This window comes from Thamnophis sirtalis, unplaced genomic scaffold, assembly GCF_051295495.1.
Source record: "Thamnophis sirtalis isolate CommonGarterSnake01/CBP01778 unplaced genomic scaffold, rThaSir2_p1.2 scaffold_10, whole genome shotgun sequence".
In the NCBI taxonomy this organism is placed as follows: Eukaryota; Metazoa; Chordata; class Lepidosauria; order Squamata; family Natricidae; genus Thamnophis; species Thamnophis sirtalis.
In genome coordinates this window covers 64,003,694-64,021,065 of record NW_028261390.1, presented here as the reverse complement: position 1 = coordinate 64,021,065, position 17,372 = coordinate 64,003,694, and the positions used below count along the sequence as shown (strand labels likewise).

At 42.7% G+C, this 17,372-nt stretch overlaps 1 protein-coding gene across 5 annotated transcripts in view; it reads left to right on the top strand.

Annotated features, from left to right (window-relative positions):
- Window positions 1-17,372, top strand: part of SPATA18 (spermatogenesis associated 18) — a 29,929-nt gene continuing 12,557 nt past the window's right edge. For all 5 annotated transcript variants that reach the window (XR_015697917.1, XM_087724753.1, XM_087724750.1 and 2 more), the window contains exons 1-6: window positions 1-353; window positions 8,163-8,268; window positions 10,345-10,460; window positions 13,724-13,842; window positions 15,345-15,440; window positions 16,693-16,827. Coding sequence is in view for 4 of the 5 variants with exons in the window: in XM_087724753.1 (XP_087580879.1) it covers window positions 267-353; window positions 8,163-8,268; window positions 10,345-10,460; window positions 13,724-13,842; window positions 15,345-15,440; window positions 16,693-16,827 (659 nt within the window). In the remaining variant the exon portion in view is untranslated. The remainder of the gene's footprint in view (window positions 354-8,162; window positions 8,269-10,344; window positions 10,461-13,723; window positions 13,843-15,344; window positions 15,441-16,692; window positions 16,828-17,372) is intronic.

The window sequence follows — 17,372 nt, the reverse complement described above, 5'->3', positions numbered from 1 at the left end:
CAAAGCAAACGTCAGTTTGTTTAACAATCACCGAGTATAAAAATGCTCCAATCATAGAGGAGGCTTGCAAGGACAAATCCCAGGCTGAGCCCGTTTGGGAGGCCGCCCTCCGTTTAAGGACAACTCCTCGTTGGGACCTCCGGGGTGGAGATCAGCAGAAGCCCCAAGAGGAAGGAATAGCCCTCGCTTCGTTGGGGAAAGAAGCCTTTTCTTTAGCCCCAAGAGCAGCCTTGGCTCGCCCTTTCTTGTCGCCATCTCTGGCAAGCATGGCTGACACCTTGAGAAGACTAATCCACAATGAGACCTGCAGGATTTTGCAGGAGAAGCTGGAAAGTTGGTATAAAGACTATTACGTGAGTGTGTAAAAACTCCTGATTTACATAAGCAGGGTTGCCTTTCCAGAAGGCATCTAGGGGCGAGGAGGTGGCTGGTGCGTGTGCGTGTGCGTGTGCGTGTGTGTGTGTGTGTGTGTGTGTGTGTGTGTGTATTTTTGTGTTGAGTGTCTAGCATCCTCTCTATTTTTTGAACGTAATGCAATATTATTTTCCCTTCCGGCGAAATCAAGGGCAAGAAAGTGGAAATCTGTCTGTCTGTCTGTCTGTCTGTCTGTCTCTCTCTCTCTCTCTCCATCTATCTATCTATCTATCTATCTATCTATCTATCTATCTATCTATCTATCTATCTATCTATCTATCTCCCTACCTCCCTACCTCCCTCTCTATCTATCTATCTATCTATCTATCTATCTATCTATCTATCTATCTATCTATCTATCTATCATCTATCTATCTATCTATCTATCTATCTATCTATCTATCTACCTACCTACCTACCTACCTACCTACCTACCTCCCTCCCTACCTCCCTACCTCCCTCCCTCCCTATCTATCTATCTATCTATCTATCTATCTATCTATCTATCTATCTATCTATCTATCTATCTATCTATCTATCTACCTCCATACCTCCCTACCTCCCTACCTCCCTACCTCCCTATCTATCTATCTATCTATCTATCTATCTATCTATCTATCTATCTATCTATCTATCTATCTATCTATCTATCTATCTATCTATCTATATCCATCTCTCTCTCTCTCTCTCTCTCTCTCTCTCTCTCTCTCTCTCTCTCTCTCTCTCTCTCTCTCTCTCTCTCTCTCTCTCTCTCTCTCTCTCTCTCTCTCTCTCTCTCTCTCATTCACTCACTCACTCACTCACTCACTCACTCACTCACTCACTCACTCACTCACTCACTGGGGGTAATAAGCTTCCAAGGCGGCTGCCCAAGAACGAGATGTTTTAGGAGAAGGACGTTGCTAACCAACTCCTCTTTCTTAAGGGAAATAAAAGTGCATAAGCGCACCATCGTGCCTACCGTCCCTGTCCTCCTGTCTCCATTTATTCGCGCCCCCCCCATTTTATTCATACTCATGTTTATTCTTACGCCTATTACCTCGTAAACGACTGAGAGATCAAAATAAATATAAATAAATAAATATAAAAGCCCCGCCACCATCTGATTCGCGAATGGAGCTTTGAGGAGCAAGTTTATGGCGGGAGATGGATCCGGACTTGAATGGATCCTTGGAGACCTCTAGTGATTTCCCGGGAAAACAGTAACCAAGGACGCTGGATTTCAGCGCCAAGATGAGGGAGGGAGTTAACGTGGTTGGTTGCCACGGTAACGGAATGTAATGGGATACTGTATACCGACAACATCTCGGACCAGCGATTATTTGCAACTATTGATTACTCAAGTTTCTTTTCTTCCTCCCACGCCCCAGTTTGGCACGGATCGCCCTCGGTCGACCTTGGCTGATCTAAAAAGTCGACCTGGGTGGGTGAGGAAAAACAATAGGATGAAATTCCAGGGCTGATCTGGGCTGGACTGGAAAATGGGGTGTGTGTGTGTGTGATCTCCCAGTGCTACCAGTGGAAAAATCACTTTGGTACCCGTAGTATATGGAGATGTCCCTGAAATGCACAGGTACGGTATAAGTAGTACCTTGCTCAATAGTAGTAACTGTGAGAGGGATCTTGGAGTCCTAGTGGACAACCATTTAAATACGAGCCAGCCATGTGCAGCAGCTGCCAAAAAAGCCAGCACAGTTCTAGGCTGCATAAACAGAGGGATAGAATCAAGATCATGTGAAGTGTTAATACCACTTTATAATGCCTTGATAAGGCCACACTTGGAGTACTGCATTCAGTTTTGGTTGCCACGATGTAAAAAAGGTTTTGAGACTCTAGAAAGAATGCAGAGAAGAGCAACAAAGATGATTAGGGGACTGGAGGCTAAAACATATGAAGAATGGTTGCAGGAACTGGTATGTCTAGTTTAATGAAAAGAAGGACTAGAGGAGACATGATAGCAGCGTTCCAATATCTCAGGGGCTGCCACAAAGAAGAGGGAGTCAAACTATTCTCCTAGGCATCTCAGGGTAGAACATTAGTGGAAACTAATCAAGGAGAGAAGCAACTTAAAACTAAGGAGAAATTTCCTGACAATTAGAACAATGAATAAGTGGAACAGCTTGCCTCCAGAAGTTGTGAATGCCCCAACACTGGAAGTCTTTAAGAAGAAGTTGGATAGCCATTTGTCTGGAACGGTATAGGGTTTCCTGCCTAGGCAGGGGGTTGGACTAGAACAGTGTTTTTCAACCTTTTTTGTGCAAAGGCACACTTTTTTCATGAAAAAAATCACGAGGCACACCACCATTAGAAAATGTTAAAAAAATTTAACTCTGTGCCTATATTGACTATATATAAAGTAATTCTCCCACGGCACACCTTACACTATGTCACGGCACACTAGTGTGCCACGGCACAGTGGTTGAAAAACACTGGACTAGAAGACCTCCAAGGTCCCTTCCAACTCTGCTATTGTATTGTATTATTGTATTGTATTTCCTTAGGGTCTTATGTAAAAACAAGGTGGAACAACAACTGATGACCTCCTTTTACACAATAGAAAGTGTCTTCACTCATTGCATTACGGTGTGGCATGCTGGTTTGACAGCCAGGGATAGAAAGACATTACAGAGGGTAGTGAGCACAGCACAAAACATTGTGGGCTGCCCCCTGACACTACTGGATGAGATCACTAGGACTCGCTGCCTTAGGAGAGTGAGGAAAATCCTCAGGGACAACTCACACCCTGGCCCGTCCTTCTTTACCCTCCTACCATCTGGAAGGAAATATAGAAGCAGAGGCAGCCGCACAAACAAGCTGAACAATGGTTTTTATCCGTGGGCTGTCAAATTCCGGAATGCAAAGCAATATCATAATTAAGCAGCACAATGGACTTGCAGGTGTAACATGTTCACACTGGTGTAATGAGACTGAGTGTTTGTTAATATGATTTTTTGGGTTAGGGATATATATTTTTTGTCTTCACTGTGATTTGTAGTGTGTTGGGGGGGTTACTGAGGGAGCTCAACCAATCTCATTGTACATATGTTGTGCACTGACAATAAAGAATTATTATTATTATTATTATCATTATTATTATTATTATACAATTGTATCACAGCGGCCAGTTGTTTCGCCGGATTTGGCATTGGTTACTAGTCGGGCCCCACCCAGGGGCCTAGGACATCGTAACGTATTTTCGTAATATGCGTGCAGATCCAAGCAGTGCGGCTTTTTGCATTTGACTGATGGTGATTTTGTCAATTTTTAACTGTTTTAAATGTAATTCCAGTGCTTTTGGAATAGCACCCAGTGTGCCAATTACCATTGGAATTACCACTGCTGGTTTGTGCCATAGTCGTTGAATTTTGATTTTTAAGTCCTGGTATCTTGCGATTTTTTCATGTTCCTTCTCGGCGACCCTGCTATCACCTGGTATTGCGATGTCTATGATTGTGACCTTATTTTTCTCAACCAGTGTGATGTCTGGTGTATTATGCGCCAGTATTTTGTCCGTTTGTATACGGAAATCCCACAAGATCTTGACCATCTGATTTTCGGTGACTTTTTTAGGCTGATGTTCCCACCAGTTTGTTGCTGTTTTAATATTATAATTTTTGCACAAATTCCAATGGATCATTTGTGCTACTGAATTGTGCCACAATTTATAATAATAATAATTATTATACAATTATTATTATTATTATTATTATTAATAATAATAATAATAATAATAATAATAATAATGTCACCAGGTGGCAAATACTGAGTCCAGTTTGGATCAGATTTACACCCTTAGTTTATATTTCCACAGGTGTGTCATTCCCCTCCTCCTCCCTTCAACCTTTTGCATTTCACATGGTTAGAATGATACCCTGTAAAAGCTTTTTAGGTGTTAAGATTTTTATTCTGCTGATCCTCCAAGATGCTCAGACCAAGGTAACTTGGAAACTAGCTCTTTTCAACCCCAACCACTTTCCCTTTTGTTCCTGCAACAGTCTTCTGAGGCAGACTGAGATACAGCAGCTATTCATGGTAAAGAATGGAATCTATTTATCATTTTTTTTTTTTTATTAATGTCTCATCTTTATTATTTACACCAGAGGTAGTCAACCTTTTTATACCTACCGCCCACTTTTGTATCTCTGTTAGTAGTATAATTTTCTAACCGCCCACCGGTTCCACAGTAATTGGTGATTTATAAAATAGGGAAGTAACTTTACTTTATAAAATTTATAAAGCAGAGTTACAGCAAACCCCTACCGCTCACCATGAAAGCTGGAACGCCCACTAGTGGGCGGTAGGGACCAGGTTGACTACCACTGATTTACACAAACAATTCAAGATGGCAGATATATCTAATATTCCATCCTTTTCTTATTTTTTCCCCACGACGACAACCCCGGGTTGGGCTGAGCAAGATTGACTGGCCCAAAGTTACCCAGCCTGCTTTCATGCCCGAGGGGTCTAGAACTCACAGTCTCCTGGTTTCTAAACCACAGGTCCATACTACCCCTGGAAGGAAATTGCAAATGGCTTAGCAACATCTGCAATTTCTATTAACAATTTATTATGATCCATGTCTTAATGATTGCAATGTAATGTATATATTTGCCTTCAGAGAATGACTGTCAGAGTAAGGATTCATTCACCCCCTATCCAATTGCATCTGTAGTCTGAAAGTTCAAGTATAAGTATAATCTTTATTGTCATTGTACTTTAATACAACGAAATTGGTTTTAACCTCACTGGTGCAAAATTATAACAGAAACGAGAAAAGAAAGAAAAAGAGGAAAAAGTAGCGTGTGCATGGAGTGATTGTGGTTGTATTTTAAAGGATAGTCCAAGGATAGAAACTATCTTTAAACCTGTCTGTTCGTTTGGCTATACTTTGATGTCTTCTGCCCGATGGTAGAAGTGCAAAGAGACACTGACCAGGGTGTGAATCAACTCTTAAGTGTCTTCCTTACTCTGCTAAAGCAGCGAGATCTGGTGATGTCATCCAGTGGTGTCAGAGGGCAACCAATGGTTTCTTGTGCTGAATTGATCACTCTCTGTAGTGCCTTCCTGTCCGCAGCTGTTAAACCAGCATGCCATACTGTAATACAATATGTGAGGAGACTTTCTGTGGTGGACCGATAGAAAGAGGTCATCAGCCGTTGTTCCACCTGATTTTTCCACAGGACTCTAAGGAAATGAAGTCTCTGTTGGGCCTTTCCAATCACCAGAGACGTGTTGTTTTTCCAGGTGAGATCTAGACTAATAAGCACTCCCAAGAATTTAAAAGAGGAAACCCCATCCACACAGCCCCCCTTGATATACAGTGGGGCAGGTTCCTCTCTGTGCTTCCAGAAATCTAGCACCATCTCCTTTGTCTTACTAGTATTTAGATGTAAGTTGTTTCTTGAGCACCATGCGGAGACCTTCTGGACTTCTTCCCTGTATGCTGATTCGTCCCCTCCATTTATGAGACCCAGCACTGTTGTGTCGTCTGCAAACTTTACTATGATGTTGGATGGATCAGAGGATATGCAGTCATATGTATACAGCGAGTAGAAGTATGGGCTGAGAACACAGCCCTGAGGGGAGCCTGTGCTGAGCTTCAGCGTGGAAGATGTAAAGGACCCAACCCTTACTGTTTGTGGACGATCCATCAGGAAGTCTTTGATGTATGGGCCGGTTGGATTGAAAACAATTACACTGTGAAGATAGGATAGGATAGGATAGGATAGGATAGGATAGGATAGGATAGGATAGGATAGGATAGGATAGGATAGGATAGGATAGGATTCTTTATTGGCCAAGTAGGATTGGACACACAAGGAATTTGTCTTCAGTACATAAGCTCTCATTGCATATAAAAGCTATACGTGATAAATCCTGATCATAGTCATCATAAAATACATTCACCATAAATCATGAGATACAACACTTAGTGATAGTCATAGGAGACTAAGTAAACAATCAACCTAAATCGTACTAGGAAACTAAATAAAATAATATAAATCTTAAAGATACAAGCAACAGGGTTATTGTCCTAAATGGAAAAGGAGATAGGTAATAGCAAAGATGAGAAGAAGAATATCAATACAGTCTTACTAAATAGTTTGACAGTGTAGTGGAAATTAGTTGTTTAGCCAGAGTGATGGCATAGGAGCGGAAACTGTCCTTGTGTCTAGTTAATACCACAGAGTTCAGAGGTGTAAAGCTTGATCTACCATGGCTCATTCACACATGTCATCATTTGATGCTACAGTTGGGTCTAAATGAAGCCTAACATTCCACCTCATGAATCCATGTTCCATAGAATGTATATATTTTCCCAGTTTCTGTGGATGCAAGACATTCCTGATTTAATGTTTTATCTAAGAATCTGCACATGTCACGCTTCATTTGATTCCCACCAGATTTCCTGTCCCAATTTGAGTGTTTAAAAATTACAGGAAAACGGGAAGAAAAGCACAAACTTTGCATCAATATGTTTCAAAAGCCTTTCAAATCGACAAAGTTAGTCATGTTATGAATGAAGGAGTCTCATAACGCGCCCATTTGAGAGCCAAGGTGGCGCAGTGGTTAAATGCAGCACTGCAAGCTACTGCTAGATCAGCAGTTCAGCGGTTCAAATCCCACCGGCTCAGGGTTGACTCAGCCTTCCATCCTTCCGAGGTGGGTAAAATGAGGACCCAGATTGTTGGGGGCGATATGCTGACTCTCTGTAAACCGCTTAGAGAGGGCTGAAAGCCCCATGAAGCGGTATATAAGTCTACTGCTATTGCTATTGCTATTTGTGATCATGTCTATCACAGTTCCAAATGTGCTGTGGGCAAAAAAAAAATATTCTTCCTTTTTATGTATTACGTAGCACCACATGGAATAACAGAGAAATAACAGATATAGCGTAAGATAAATGGAAAATAGTTTTATTTGTTAATGACGTGATTTAGTGCGAATGTAGACTGATTTTTTCCTCTTTATTGTACTGTGTTACGATGGTGAGATTCACATCCCAGTCCTTTATTATAATAAACACTGCAGATGCGAGATGCAAGGTGGTATTTTAGTAAACAAGGAAAACTTTCTTATGATCGTTATGGCCAAAAGCAAGAAAAAAATTAGCTCACCTTTACACACATTTATTACAATATACCCTCTGTCATTCCTACTCAGCAGAAGTGATGGTGTATGGCAGGGTTCTAGCTGGAGTTACTGCCGTTTTTCTCGTGGGCATGCTGGATGCGTGTTGTGCGCGCAGTGGTGAAATTCAATTTTTTTTACTACCGGTTCTGTGGGCGTGGCTTGGTGGGCGTGGTGTGGCTTGGTGGGTGTGGCAGTGGAAGGATATTGCAAAATCTCCATTCCCACCCCACTCTGGTGCCAGCCAGAGGTGGCATTTGCCAGTTCTCCGAACTACTCAAAATTTCTGCTACCGGTTCTCCAGAACCTGCCGGATTTGTGTGTGCGCATGCGCAGTTCAATAGAAATTGTTCCGCGCTTGCGCAGAACTAAAAAACAAGATGGCAGTGATCACTGGGGCAACCAGGGAACCAGTTTAGAGGCATGGACTCTTTGCGGCCCAGGCCGGCATGCCACTACTGTTTCGGCTGAACCGGGCCAAACTAGTAGGAACCCACCATTGGTGTATGTTGTAAAATTGTATTTCTGACTCAGATTTGTTCTATTGCTAAGAATGACTGGTGAAGGAATAATATGGATAAAACTGGATTAATCAAGAACATTTACCTGATTTTCAGATTAACTCATGTAATAAAAATTTGACTCAGTGCTGCGAAATCATGGAGCTGAATTCTGTGATCCAGGGACAGCTGTTTTCGATTCTCAATCAAGCGTGTCGAGAAGGTGAGCTTACCTAAAGGAGTCCCAGAATATCTGGAAATATTGAATTTGTCAGACCTGGAATCCCTACCTTTACACACAGATGCACACACACAATATCCCTCCCATCTTGGAACTGCCTATGTCCTTAGACATTACCTTAATAATTCTTACCTCCTCGATTAGGACTTGAATTTTCCACCAGTCTTAGAGTATGAATCTTACTGTAGATTGCCCACCCATAATAATTAGGGCTTTATAAAAATAGGCAATATTTAAAATGTGAAGAAGGTAAGATTCGACATAATCCTTTTTACTGAAACTGTTGTGGTCATTACAGGTAGTCCTCGACTTATGACACAACAGAGCCCAACATGTATATTGCTAAGTGAGACATTTGTTCAGCGAATTTTTGCCCCCTTACACAATCTTTCTTGCCACAGTTGTTAAGCGAATCACGGCAGTCATTAAGTGAATCTGGCTACCCCTTTGACTTTGCTTGTCAGAAGGTTGCAAAAGGGGGGGGGGTCACCTGACCCTGTTAGGACACCGAACTGTCATAAATATGAGTCAGTTGTCAAGCAGCTGAATTTTTATCACATGACCATTGGGGTATGCTGCAATGGTTATTAAACGAGGACTACCTGTAATGGGAAGAATACATCTGATGCATTTGTAATGTCAACCAAGGATTTGATTGATTGATTAAGTTTGTATGCCGCCCTACTCCCGAGAGACTCAGGGCGGCTCACAATAAAAAGGGAGGGGATACAAAAAATAAAATAAAGACAACAATTTAAAATTCTACAACAGCCGTAACCTCGAATGGGGCTGGATAATTCAACAGCCCCAGGCCTGCCGGAACAGCCAGGTCTTAACTGCTTTGCGGAAGGCCGGGAGGGTAGTAAGGGTCCGGATCTCCACGGGGAGATCGTTCCAGAGGGCCGGAGCAGCCACAGAGAAGGCCCTCCCCCGAGGAGTTGCCAGCCGACATTGACCGGCAGATGGAATTCGGAGGAGGCCTAGTCTGTGGGATCTAATAGGTCTTTGGGAGGTGACTGGCAGGAGGCTGTCTCTCAAGTACCCAGGTCCGATACCATGTAGGGCTTTAAAAGTAACGACTAGCACCTTGAAGCGTGTCCGGAGACCAATAGGCAGCCAGTGCAGCTCGCGGAGGATAGGTGTAACGTGGCTGTACCTAGGTGCACCCACAATCGCTCGCACTGATATTATTGGGATATTGGTGAATTTTAGTAGTAAGTCAAGCTGCTGTTCCAGATTTAGTCTCTTCCTGTAGCAGAAAAATGAGACAAGACCAGCTGTTTGTCAGAGGGAAAAGTTTATTGCGCAGAGGTTCAGTAGCGATTGGTCAAGCAAAATCTGAACCCCCGAAGGGCAGTTGTTTACAGTCTTTTATACTCTTAGCCAACGTATCGATCATCCCAAAGTACCTGGCCATCCTGTGTCACGTAGACCTCGTACACAATACCCCACAGGGGGTATTGATAACAATATCCTGTTTCATTTGTTTTAGTTAGGTGAAGCAAACAGAACAACTAATCTTAATGGTAATTATTCCTTTTTCCCATTCCACATGGTAAAGAAACTTTAATACCCAAATAATCTGTCTAGTTATCAAATTCTCTCTTATTCCTATTGGCCCCATAATCATTTCCTCGGCTCCCCCTTTTGACTCCCAACTCTTTGGATAATGCCATCAATCCTTGAGGTCAGGGGTGGATTCTGGCTTCTGCTACCGCTGGTTCGCTCAGGAATGTGCTTCGGGCGTGTGCGCACTTGATGCGCATTAAGCACGCATGCACAGTAGTAAAAAAATTTGTTTCTGCGCATGTGCAGAAGCGAAAAACAAGATGGCGGTGCCCATGGCAGCACCGATAGAACCAGTTCGGGGGCGCAGCAGGCCAAGTTACTTCCTACTTGGCCGAACCGGTCCGAATCGGTAGGAACCCACCTCTGGGTTTGAGGTCAATATTAAGCCTACTCTGTATTGTACATATATGGCACGTGTTTCTGAAATGGATTCATACCCAATCATTGAAAGCATTTTGTCATATATATATTTTTAATTTATCAACTCAGGTGGCAATTATGAAAGTATGGAAATAATAAAATCTCGTCTCCTCCCATGGTTGGGTACTTGCTTTTCTAGCCCCTCATCTGGAAGCACCCTGGACACATGTTCTTCTGTATTACAGGTAATTTTTTAAAAAAATATATATATATATATTTCCTAATATAAAAATTAAACCAAAACGCTTGCCTGGTTTTGATTCTGAAATGGTATGTTTCATCGTCAGTTTTTGAAAATGTGCTTGGGCGTTCAGACTCCAAATGTAGAATTTGAAATTAATTGCAAAAATTAACCACACCCGAAGGAAGGGATCCTTGTTGAAAACACAATTTTACAATGGATCTTTTTTTTTCTATCAAAGGTTTTGTATTGCAAAAGGCAATTTTTAAAGTCATTTTACTTCTCCAATGAACACATTACACCAGTAGCAATAGCAATAGCAATAGCAGTTAGACTTATATACCGCTTCATAGGGCTTTCAGCCCTCTCTAAGCGGTTTACAGAGTTAGCATATTGCCCCCAACAACAATCCGGGTCCTCATTTTACCCACCTCGGAAGGATGGAAGGCTGAGTCAACCTTGAGCCGGTGAGATTTGAACAGCCAAACTGCAGAACTGCAGTCAGCTGAAGTAGCCTGCAGTGCTGCATTTAATCACTGCGCCACCTCGGCTGGAAGGCTGAGTCAACCTGGTCCCTACCGCCCACTAGTGGGCGTTCCAGCTTTCATGGTGGGCGGTAGGCGTTTTGTCCGATGCTGAAGCACTTTCCTTTTTTAAAATTTAATTGACAAAAAAAAAAATCATAGCATTACTTAAAAATTTTCATTAGGTTTTCATAAAATCACCATTACTGTGGGACCGGTGGGCGGTTAGAAAATTTTACTACTAACAGAAATACAAAAGTGGGCGGTAGGTATAAAAAGGTTGACTACCCCTACGTTACACAAAGTTGTAGAAGTATATGTTATTCTAATCTTGTTGTGGGCCGCCAACAGCCAGCCAGGAGTTGGCAGCAGACTCAGACAGTGAGGAGATTGGAGAGGAACATGGGCCAGTCCTGGAGTCTGGGGAAGGCTCTGATGAGGGCTCTGTGTCGGAGGTAGAGAGGGGGCCAGAGCCCTATGCCACTTATCAGATGCCTTCGGAGTCGGAGATAAGTGGGGCAGAAGAACAGCTGGAGCCTGTTCCCGATGTGTGCATGCACACAGACAGAGGTGGGTTCCTACCAGTTCGCACCTATTCGGTAGAACCGGTTCGTCAAATCTACTGAACCTGTTAGAAGAGGTCCCACCAGTGGACCCAGAAAGCAGGCCACACCTACAGAAGAGGTTCCAAAATTTTTTGAAGCCCACCACTGCACAGAGAGAACAATTAAGGAATAGGGGTCGACTTGGGCGTAAAGCCACAAGTGGATGCTGAATGGACCCTCCCGTAGGGAATAAATAGGAGCGAAAGGGGAGTGGTGTTTGCAGGAGACAAATTAGTTTGTTTATTAGCGTGGAGATTTGCTTATCTGAGTCCGTGCCTCACAGACACTCCTTGCCAAGTATTTCATTGTGCAGCGTTGCGCCTGGGAGCTATCGGCCTGGCAACTATCCAAGGACTGATAAGGTTGCAATTCACCCTTGAAAGGCTGTTTGCCGGGACTTTGCTGGATGTGAATGCTAAGAATTCACATTAGCCAAATAAAAAGGTTTTTTTCCGGGACAAGGAGTCTCTTTCATGATTTGGTGAAGCCTAGACTCAGTACAAACCTATACATGGCTGTTTTGTGGAACAGTGCCCGAAGTTTTGCATTTGTGGTTTCATATTTATATATTCTTGTTGAATATCTTAATGGGAAATGCAATTTTATAGTTGGGAAAATGAATTTGAAAAAGCTAGGTAAAGTGTATGAAGCAGGAGAATAATTTCAAATGACAGAGGATCTTACTTAGATCAGGGCTGAGGGAACGATGGCCCCTTTTATGACTTGTGGACTTCAACTCCCAGAATTCCTGAGCCAGCCAACTCTAAGAGTTGACGTTTACAAAGGCGCCATGGTTCCTTACCCCTAACGTAGATTAATGTGGCATGGCGGACAGAGGTGGAGTTCACTTACCTCCCCTACTGGTTTGCAAATGTGAGCACGCTCGTGCACTTGCTTTGCTTACATGCGCCTCATCTGTGCATGCACACCGCCTTCTGCATATGTTCAGTGCTCGTGCTTTACATTGAGGCAGGTGGGTGGAGTCTCCAGCAGGAGGGCGGAGCCTCCCACCACTACCAGTTCACCTGAAACGGAGAGAACAGGCTGAATAGATGGCGGAGCATCTAAAAAAGGTTAAACTATGGCAACTGGAGTAAAGTTTATTGAAACTGAGATGCTTTGTTACTCATCCATATAAATTTACTCAAACGGCTCAGTTTTAATAATCTGTGCTCCAGTTGCCCTGATTTAATCCTTATAGATACTTTTGCCCTGGATGATTGAGTCTTCCTTTACACGTGGCTGAGTATGTGGTGTGAAAGGTCTCACACCTTCTCTTCCAGAAGAAGAGAGAACCTCCTAGTTCTACCTTCTTCAACTCTCTGAGTTCTCGTCAGTGGCCATATTGGTTGTGGAATTCTGGGATTTGAAGTCCACCTCCCTGGAAGTTGCCAGACTTGGGAAATCCTGATGGAAAGACTTGGAAGTTACTGGTGACACTAGCATTATTCCAAGGGTTCTTCTCCACTTAAGAGGTGGTATTCAGCAGGTTCTGACCAGTTCTAGAGAACCGGCAGTGGAAATTTTGAATAGTTCGGAGAACCGGTAAATACCACCTCTGAATGGCCCCATCCCCATCTATTTTCTGCTTCCTGAGTCCCAGCTGATTGGGAGGAAATGAGGATTTTGCAGTAACCTTCCCCTGGAGTGGGTGGGAATGGAGACTTTACAGCATCCTTCCCCTGGAGTGGGTGGGAATGGAGACTTTACAGCATCCTTCCCCTGCCACGCCCACCAAGCCATGCCACGCCCACCAAGCCACGCCCACAGAACTGGTAGTAAATTTGAATCCCACCACTGCTCCTCTCCAAGTGTGTAAGACAGATATACCTCCCATAACTCTGTTGTTTTTTTGGCACATTAAAAAAAAAATATGTTTGCAACCAAGCTTCGAGTGGGTGAAGATGATGAAATGCACGCTACAATGTTGGTGTGTCAGGGGCTGCAACGCCTGGATGAAAAACCAATGCTGGTGATTGTGTTGCAACCTCACAACATATGAATTTTTGCTTGGCCATCCTTGCACACCCCACATTAAAATTAATTCAAGACATCTGTATAATTTCTCACAACACTTGTAGGATATGTTCAAATGCCCTTTCATTTATAATTTTTAGACTATGTATATCTGCTTGTAGGAATCCCTCGAGAAAGACAGACTGCTGAGGGAGTTAAGCAGCGTTCGGAGTTTTGAAGTTGAACAGCTGGAAAAAGAACTGAGTGCCACGCGGTTACGGCTGAATTTGGTGCAACAAGAGTAGGAGGGAAAAAAACCCCTTTATTTTTATCCTTCTATATGTTGAAAATATTGAATCCTGTTGTATACAAATAACTTTGCAGTTATTTACAAGCAGGTATGATGGGACACAACAGGCAGGATTTTCAGCCAGCATGGCTAGGACCTGGGAATTCTGGTGCTTTTTAGTTTTGCTTTTATCCTGACTGTATATTATGTTACATATTTTATTCGGAGCATATTATATTATATTCAGAAACATCTTGAATTATACATTTATAATGCGAGCAAAATTGACCTAAACATAAATCAAATTATATAGACTTAAATTCCATATAGCGCAGATGTAGGCAACCTGCAGCCCGAGAGTCACATGTGGCTCTTTGACCCCTCTGCTGTGGCTCCCTGCTGACCCGGTTGCAAGCTATGCTGTCCGCCCCAAGAAGCCATGAGCCTCTCGGCTGCTTTTTGCGATTCCGCGTCCTTCGCAGTCAACTCAGTGCTGGGAAGAGCTCCAGCCCTTTTCTCGTTCTCATCTCTTTCTTGTGCGCGCATGCGCACAAGCAAAATACCCTCCTGGGCCAGGATCATGGCGGCAGGAACAGCGACTCCTCCTCCCGCTGCCGTCACTGCGCAGTGAGGTGAGTAGCTGGCCGCGTAGCGCAGGAGAGCCACGCTGTGCAGGAGACTCCTCAGCACCAGACTCACCTCAGTAGAGGCACCTCGCCGAGGACTACGAGCATAGGCGTTCCAAGCAGAGGGAAGACCTGCAGGAGTTCAAGGCCAGGTGCTGGCGCCTGGAGGCTCAGTGGGCTGAGATGGTCAGCCAGTTCCAGGCCATGATGCAGTCCCACTGGAACAACGCCCTCCAGCTCTTCGTCACCAGCGGCTCTTCCCTCCAGCCTTCGCCCAAAGCCCCTCACCAGGAGGCTGAAGCAGACCCCAAATTGGAATTTCTCCCCCCCCTCCAACCCTCACAAAAAGACCCCAAAGGAGGAGACTCTCTGCAGCAACACAAGCGTTCGTCGCACATATCCAGCCCAGGGGCCGGATATGTTTGAGGACCCCCGATTTAGTGCAATATAAAAAAATGCAAATAATTTTTCTGCAGACCACCAAAATTTTCTCGTGGACCCTCAGTGGTCCCCAGAATTCCAGTTGGTGACCACTGATTTAAGTTACACATGCCTGGGCCATTCATATATTTTGCTCGCATGTACTTAACAATCACTAAAGGTAAATTCGATTGTTATATTATGATGTTTCCCCAGAAAGTAGATTTGGTTTGGTTGATGGCTACTTCTGTGTACTAGTTGTTTTGATTTTGATAAAGCACTTTGCCTGTTAATATTATTAAGACAGCCTGCTCAAATCTCTCACAAGGGGTTTATTGGAGTGGCAGCCTTCAAGGCACTGCTCCCTATTTCATTGGTGGTGGTGGGGAATCATATTTTTTCAAACTAGAAAAAAACAGTGTCTTTACATTTAAAATATATATCTTTGGGTATTAAATTCCCTTGCAGTCTGGCAGAAGCCAAGTTGTCTCTTGAAGACACAAAGACCAAATCAGCTACTACACTTTTGGCAGCAGAAGATGAAATTGTTCAGCTAAAAACAGAGTAAGGAAGAGAAGAAGAAAAAACCCTTATCGTGCAGGGCTATTTATAACTATTACCTATTTGTCAAAAATTTTCTATAGCTTTTAGATTTTTCATTTTATAATGATTTACTTTACAACCATGCTACTAATTGAACAAGTGCAGCGATTCATTTAACAAATGTGGCAAGAAAAGATATAAACTGAGGCAATATTCACTTAACAAATTTCTCACTTAGCGAAATACATTTCGGGCTCAATTGTGGACGTAAGTTGAGGAGTGCCTGTAATAATTTTCATGAATTTAAGCAAAAAAAGAACCAAGTGAGACTTATTCTTCTAATATTAGGCTGGCCTTACTTATAATGACACTCCATTCCAAAGATGGTAGTGGTGTATTTTTTACATTAAAAAAAAACACCTGTATATAGCTGGAATGGAATTGGAAATTGTTATTGTCAGAGAGCTCTGAAAGTTTTTCTATTATTTATCTTTAGATATTTATGACTTTCACATTTTTAAAGATTAGGGTTAGAGTGAGTTTATGGGTGTATGATGTTGAGTTGTCAAGGGGCTGATTGCATGCTGAAAGTTTTCACACCGTTCTGTTCATGATATTCCACACTGTGATTTTAGCAGCCGTTGTACTGAATCTTCTGAACAATTTTGCCTGTGTGATGTGTGCAGTGTTGCATATACTTGCATTATACTTATTTTTTAATTTCTATTGTCGGTGGTTACTTTGAATTCAAGTGGGTAGGGGAAAATCAGCAGAAATGTGTGGGGAAAGTCAACAGGTTTGCAGGATAATGCATTTAAACAATGGCATGGCATTTTTAAAATGCTTCATGTTGATTTTTAACAGTGTAATCAAACTTATCCAGAATCTTGTGCTTATTCCCACTGTGCTCATTCAGGTTTATTCTTTAGTTAAGCTTATTTAATATTGTAACCTAAATGTGTTTTTTGTGTGTATGTGTGTGCGTTGATAGTACAGAATGATAGTGAGCACGAGCATAGCTTAATAGCCAATTTTAAAATAATAATCTTATAGCTAATAATGCAGCAAGTTCCACATGACTTTTGAGTGGCTAAGAGATTTTTTAAAAAAAGGCTAAGTCTTACTTTGAAGATAATTGTCGTCTGTGCAGCAAAAACTCTTGAATTCCTCCTGATTACCATTTTTTTAATCTCTCATGCAGATGTTTCACATAAGGCAGAACGTAATTTCAATATTTCATTTTTATCTGATTTTTTTTGTGTGTGTGGTTAAGCCTAAATGCTTCTCGAGCAAAATCAGATAGCACTTTGGCGACTCTAGAACAGCTGGAGGAGTACGAGAATCACCTTCAGAGGATGAAGGATGAAATTGCTATCCTTCGGGCTGAGAAGTCTCTTCTTCACAGCAGGTAAGGACCAGTGAAGTTTTTTGGGGGTTTTTTTGCAGCTTAGGACAGCCAAAAACAAGCTTTTTTACTCAAGGGGGTCTTCTTCAAGTAGATTGATTTCTACGTTCATTAGAAATTCTGGGTCTTCTTCTATTCTATTTGTGATGGACTGGAGAAATGGTTAGATGTTTTCTGGATGAAGAAAGAATGTGCAGATAACAGAATAACGGAGTTGGAAGGGACCTTGTAGGTCATCTAGTCCAACCCCCTGCCCAAGCAGGAGACCCCCCACACTGTTGTTGACAGATGGCAGTCCAGTCTCTTCTTGAAAGCTTCCATGATGAAAGCTCCCACAACTTCCGAAGGCAACTGTTCCATTGGCTGGTTGTTCTCACTGTCAGGAAATTTCTCCTTATTTCTGGATTGAATCTCTTATTCCTTCTCTGGCCTTCAGATGCTTTGGAAAAATAGGTTGATCCCCTCCTCTTTGTGACAGCCCCTCAAGTATTGAAATACTGCTATCATTTCTCCCCTAGTCCTTCTCTTCACTAGACTACCATGCCCAG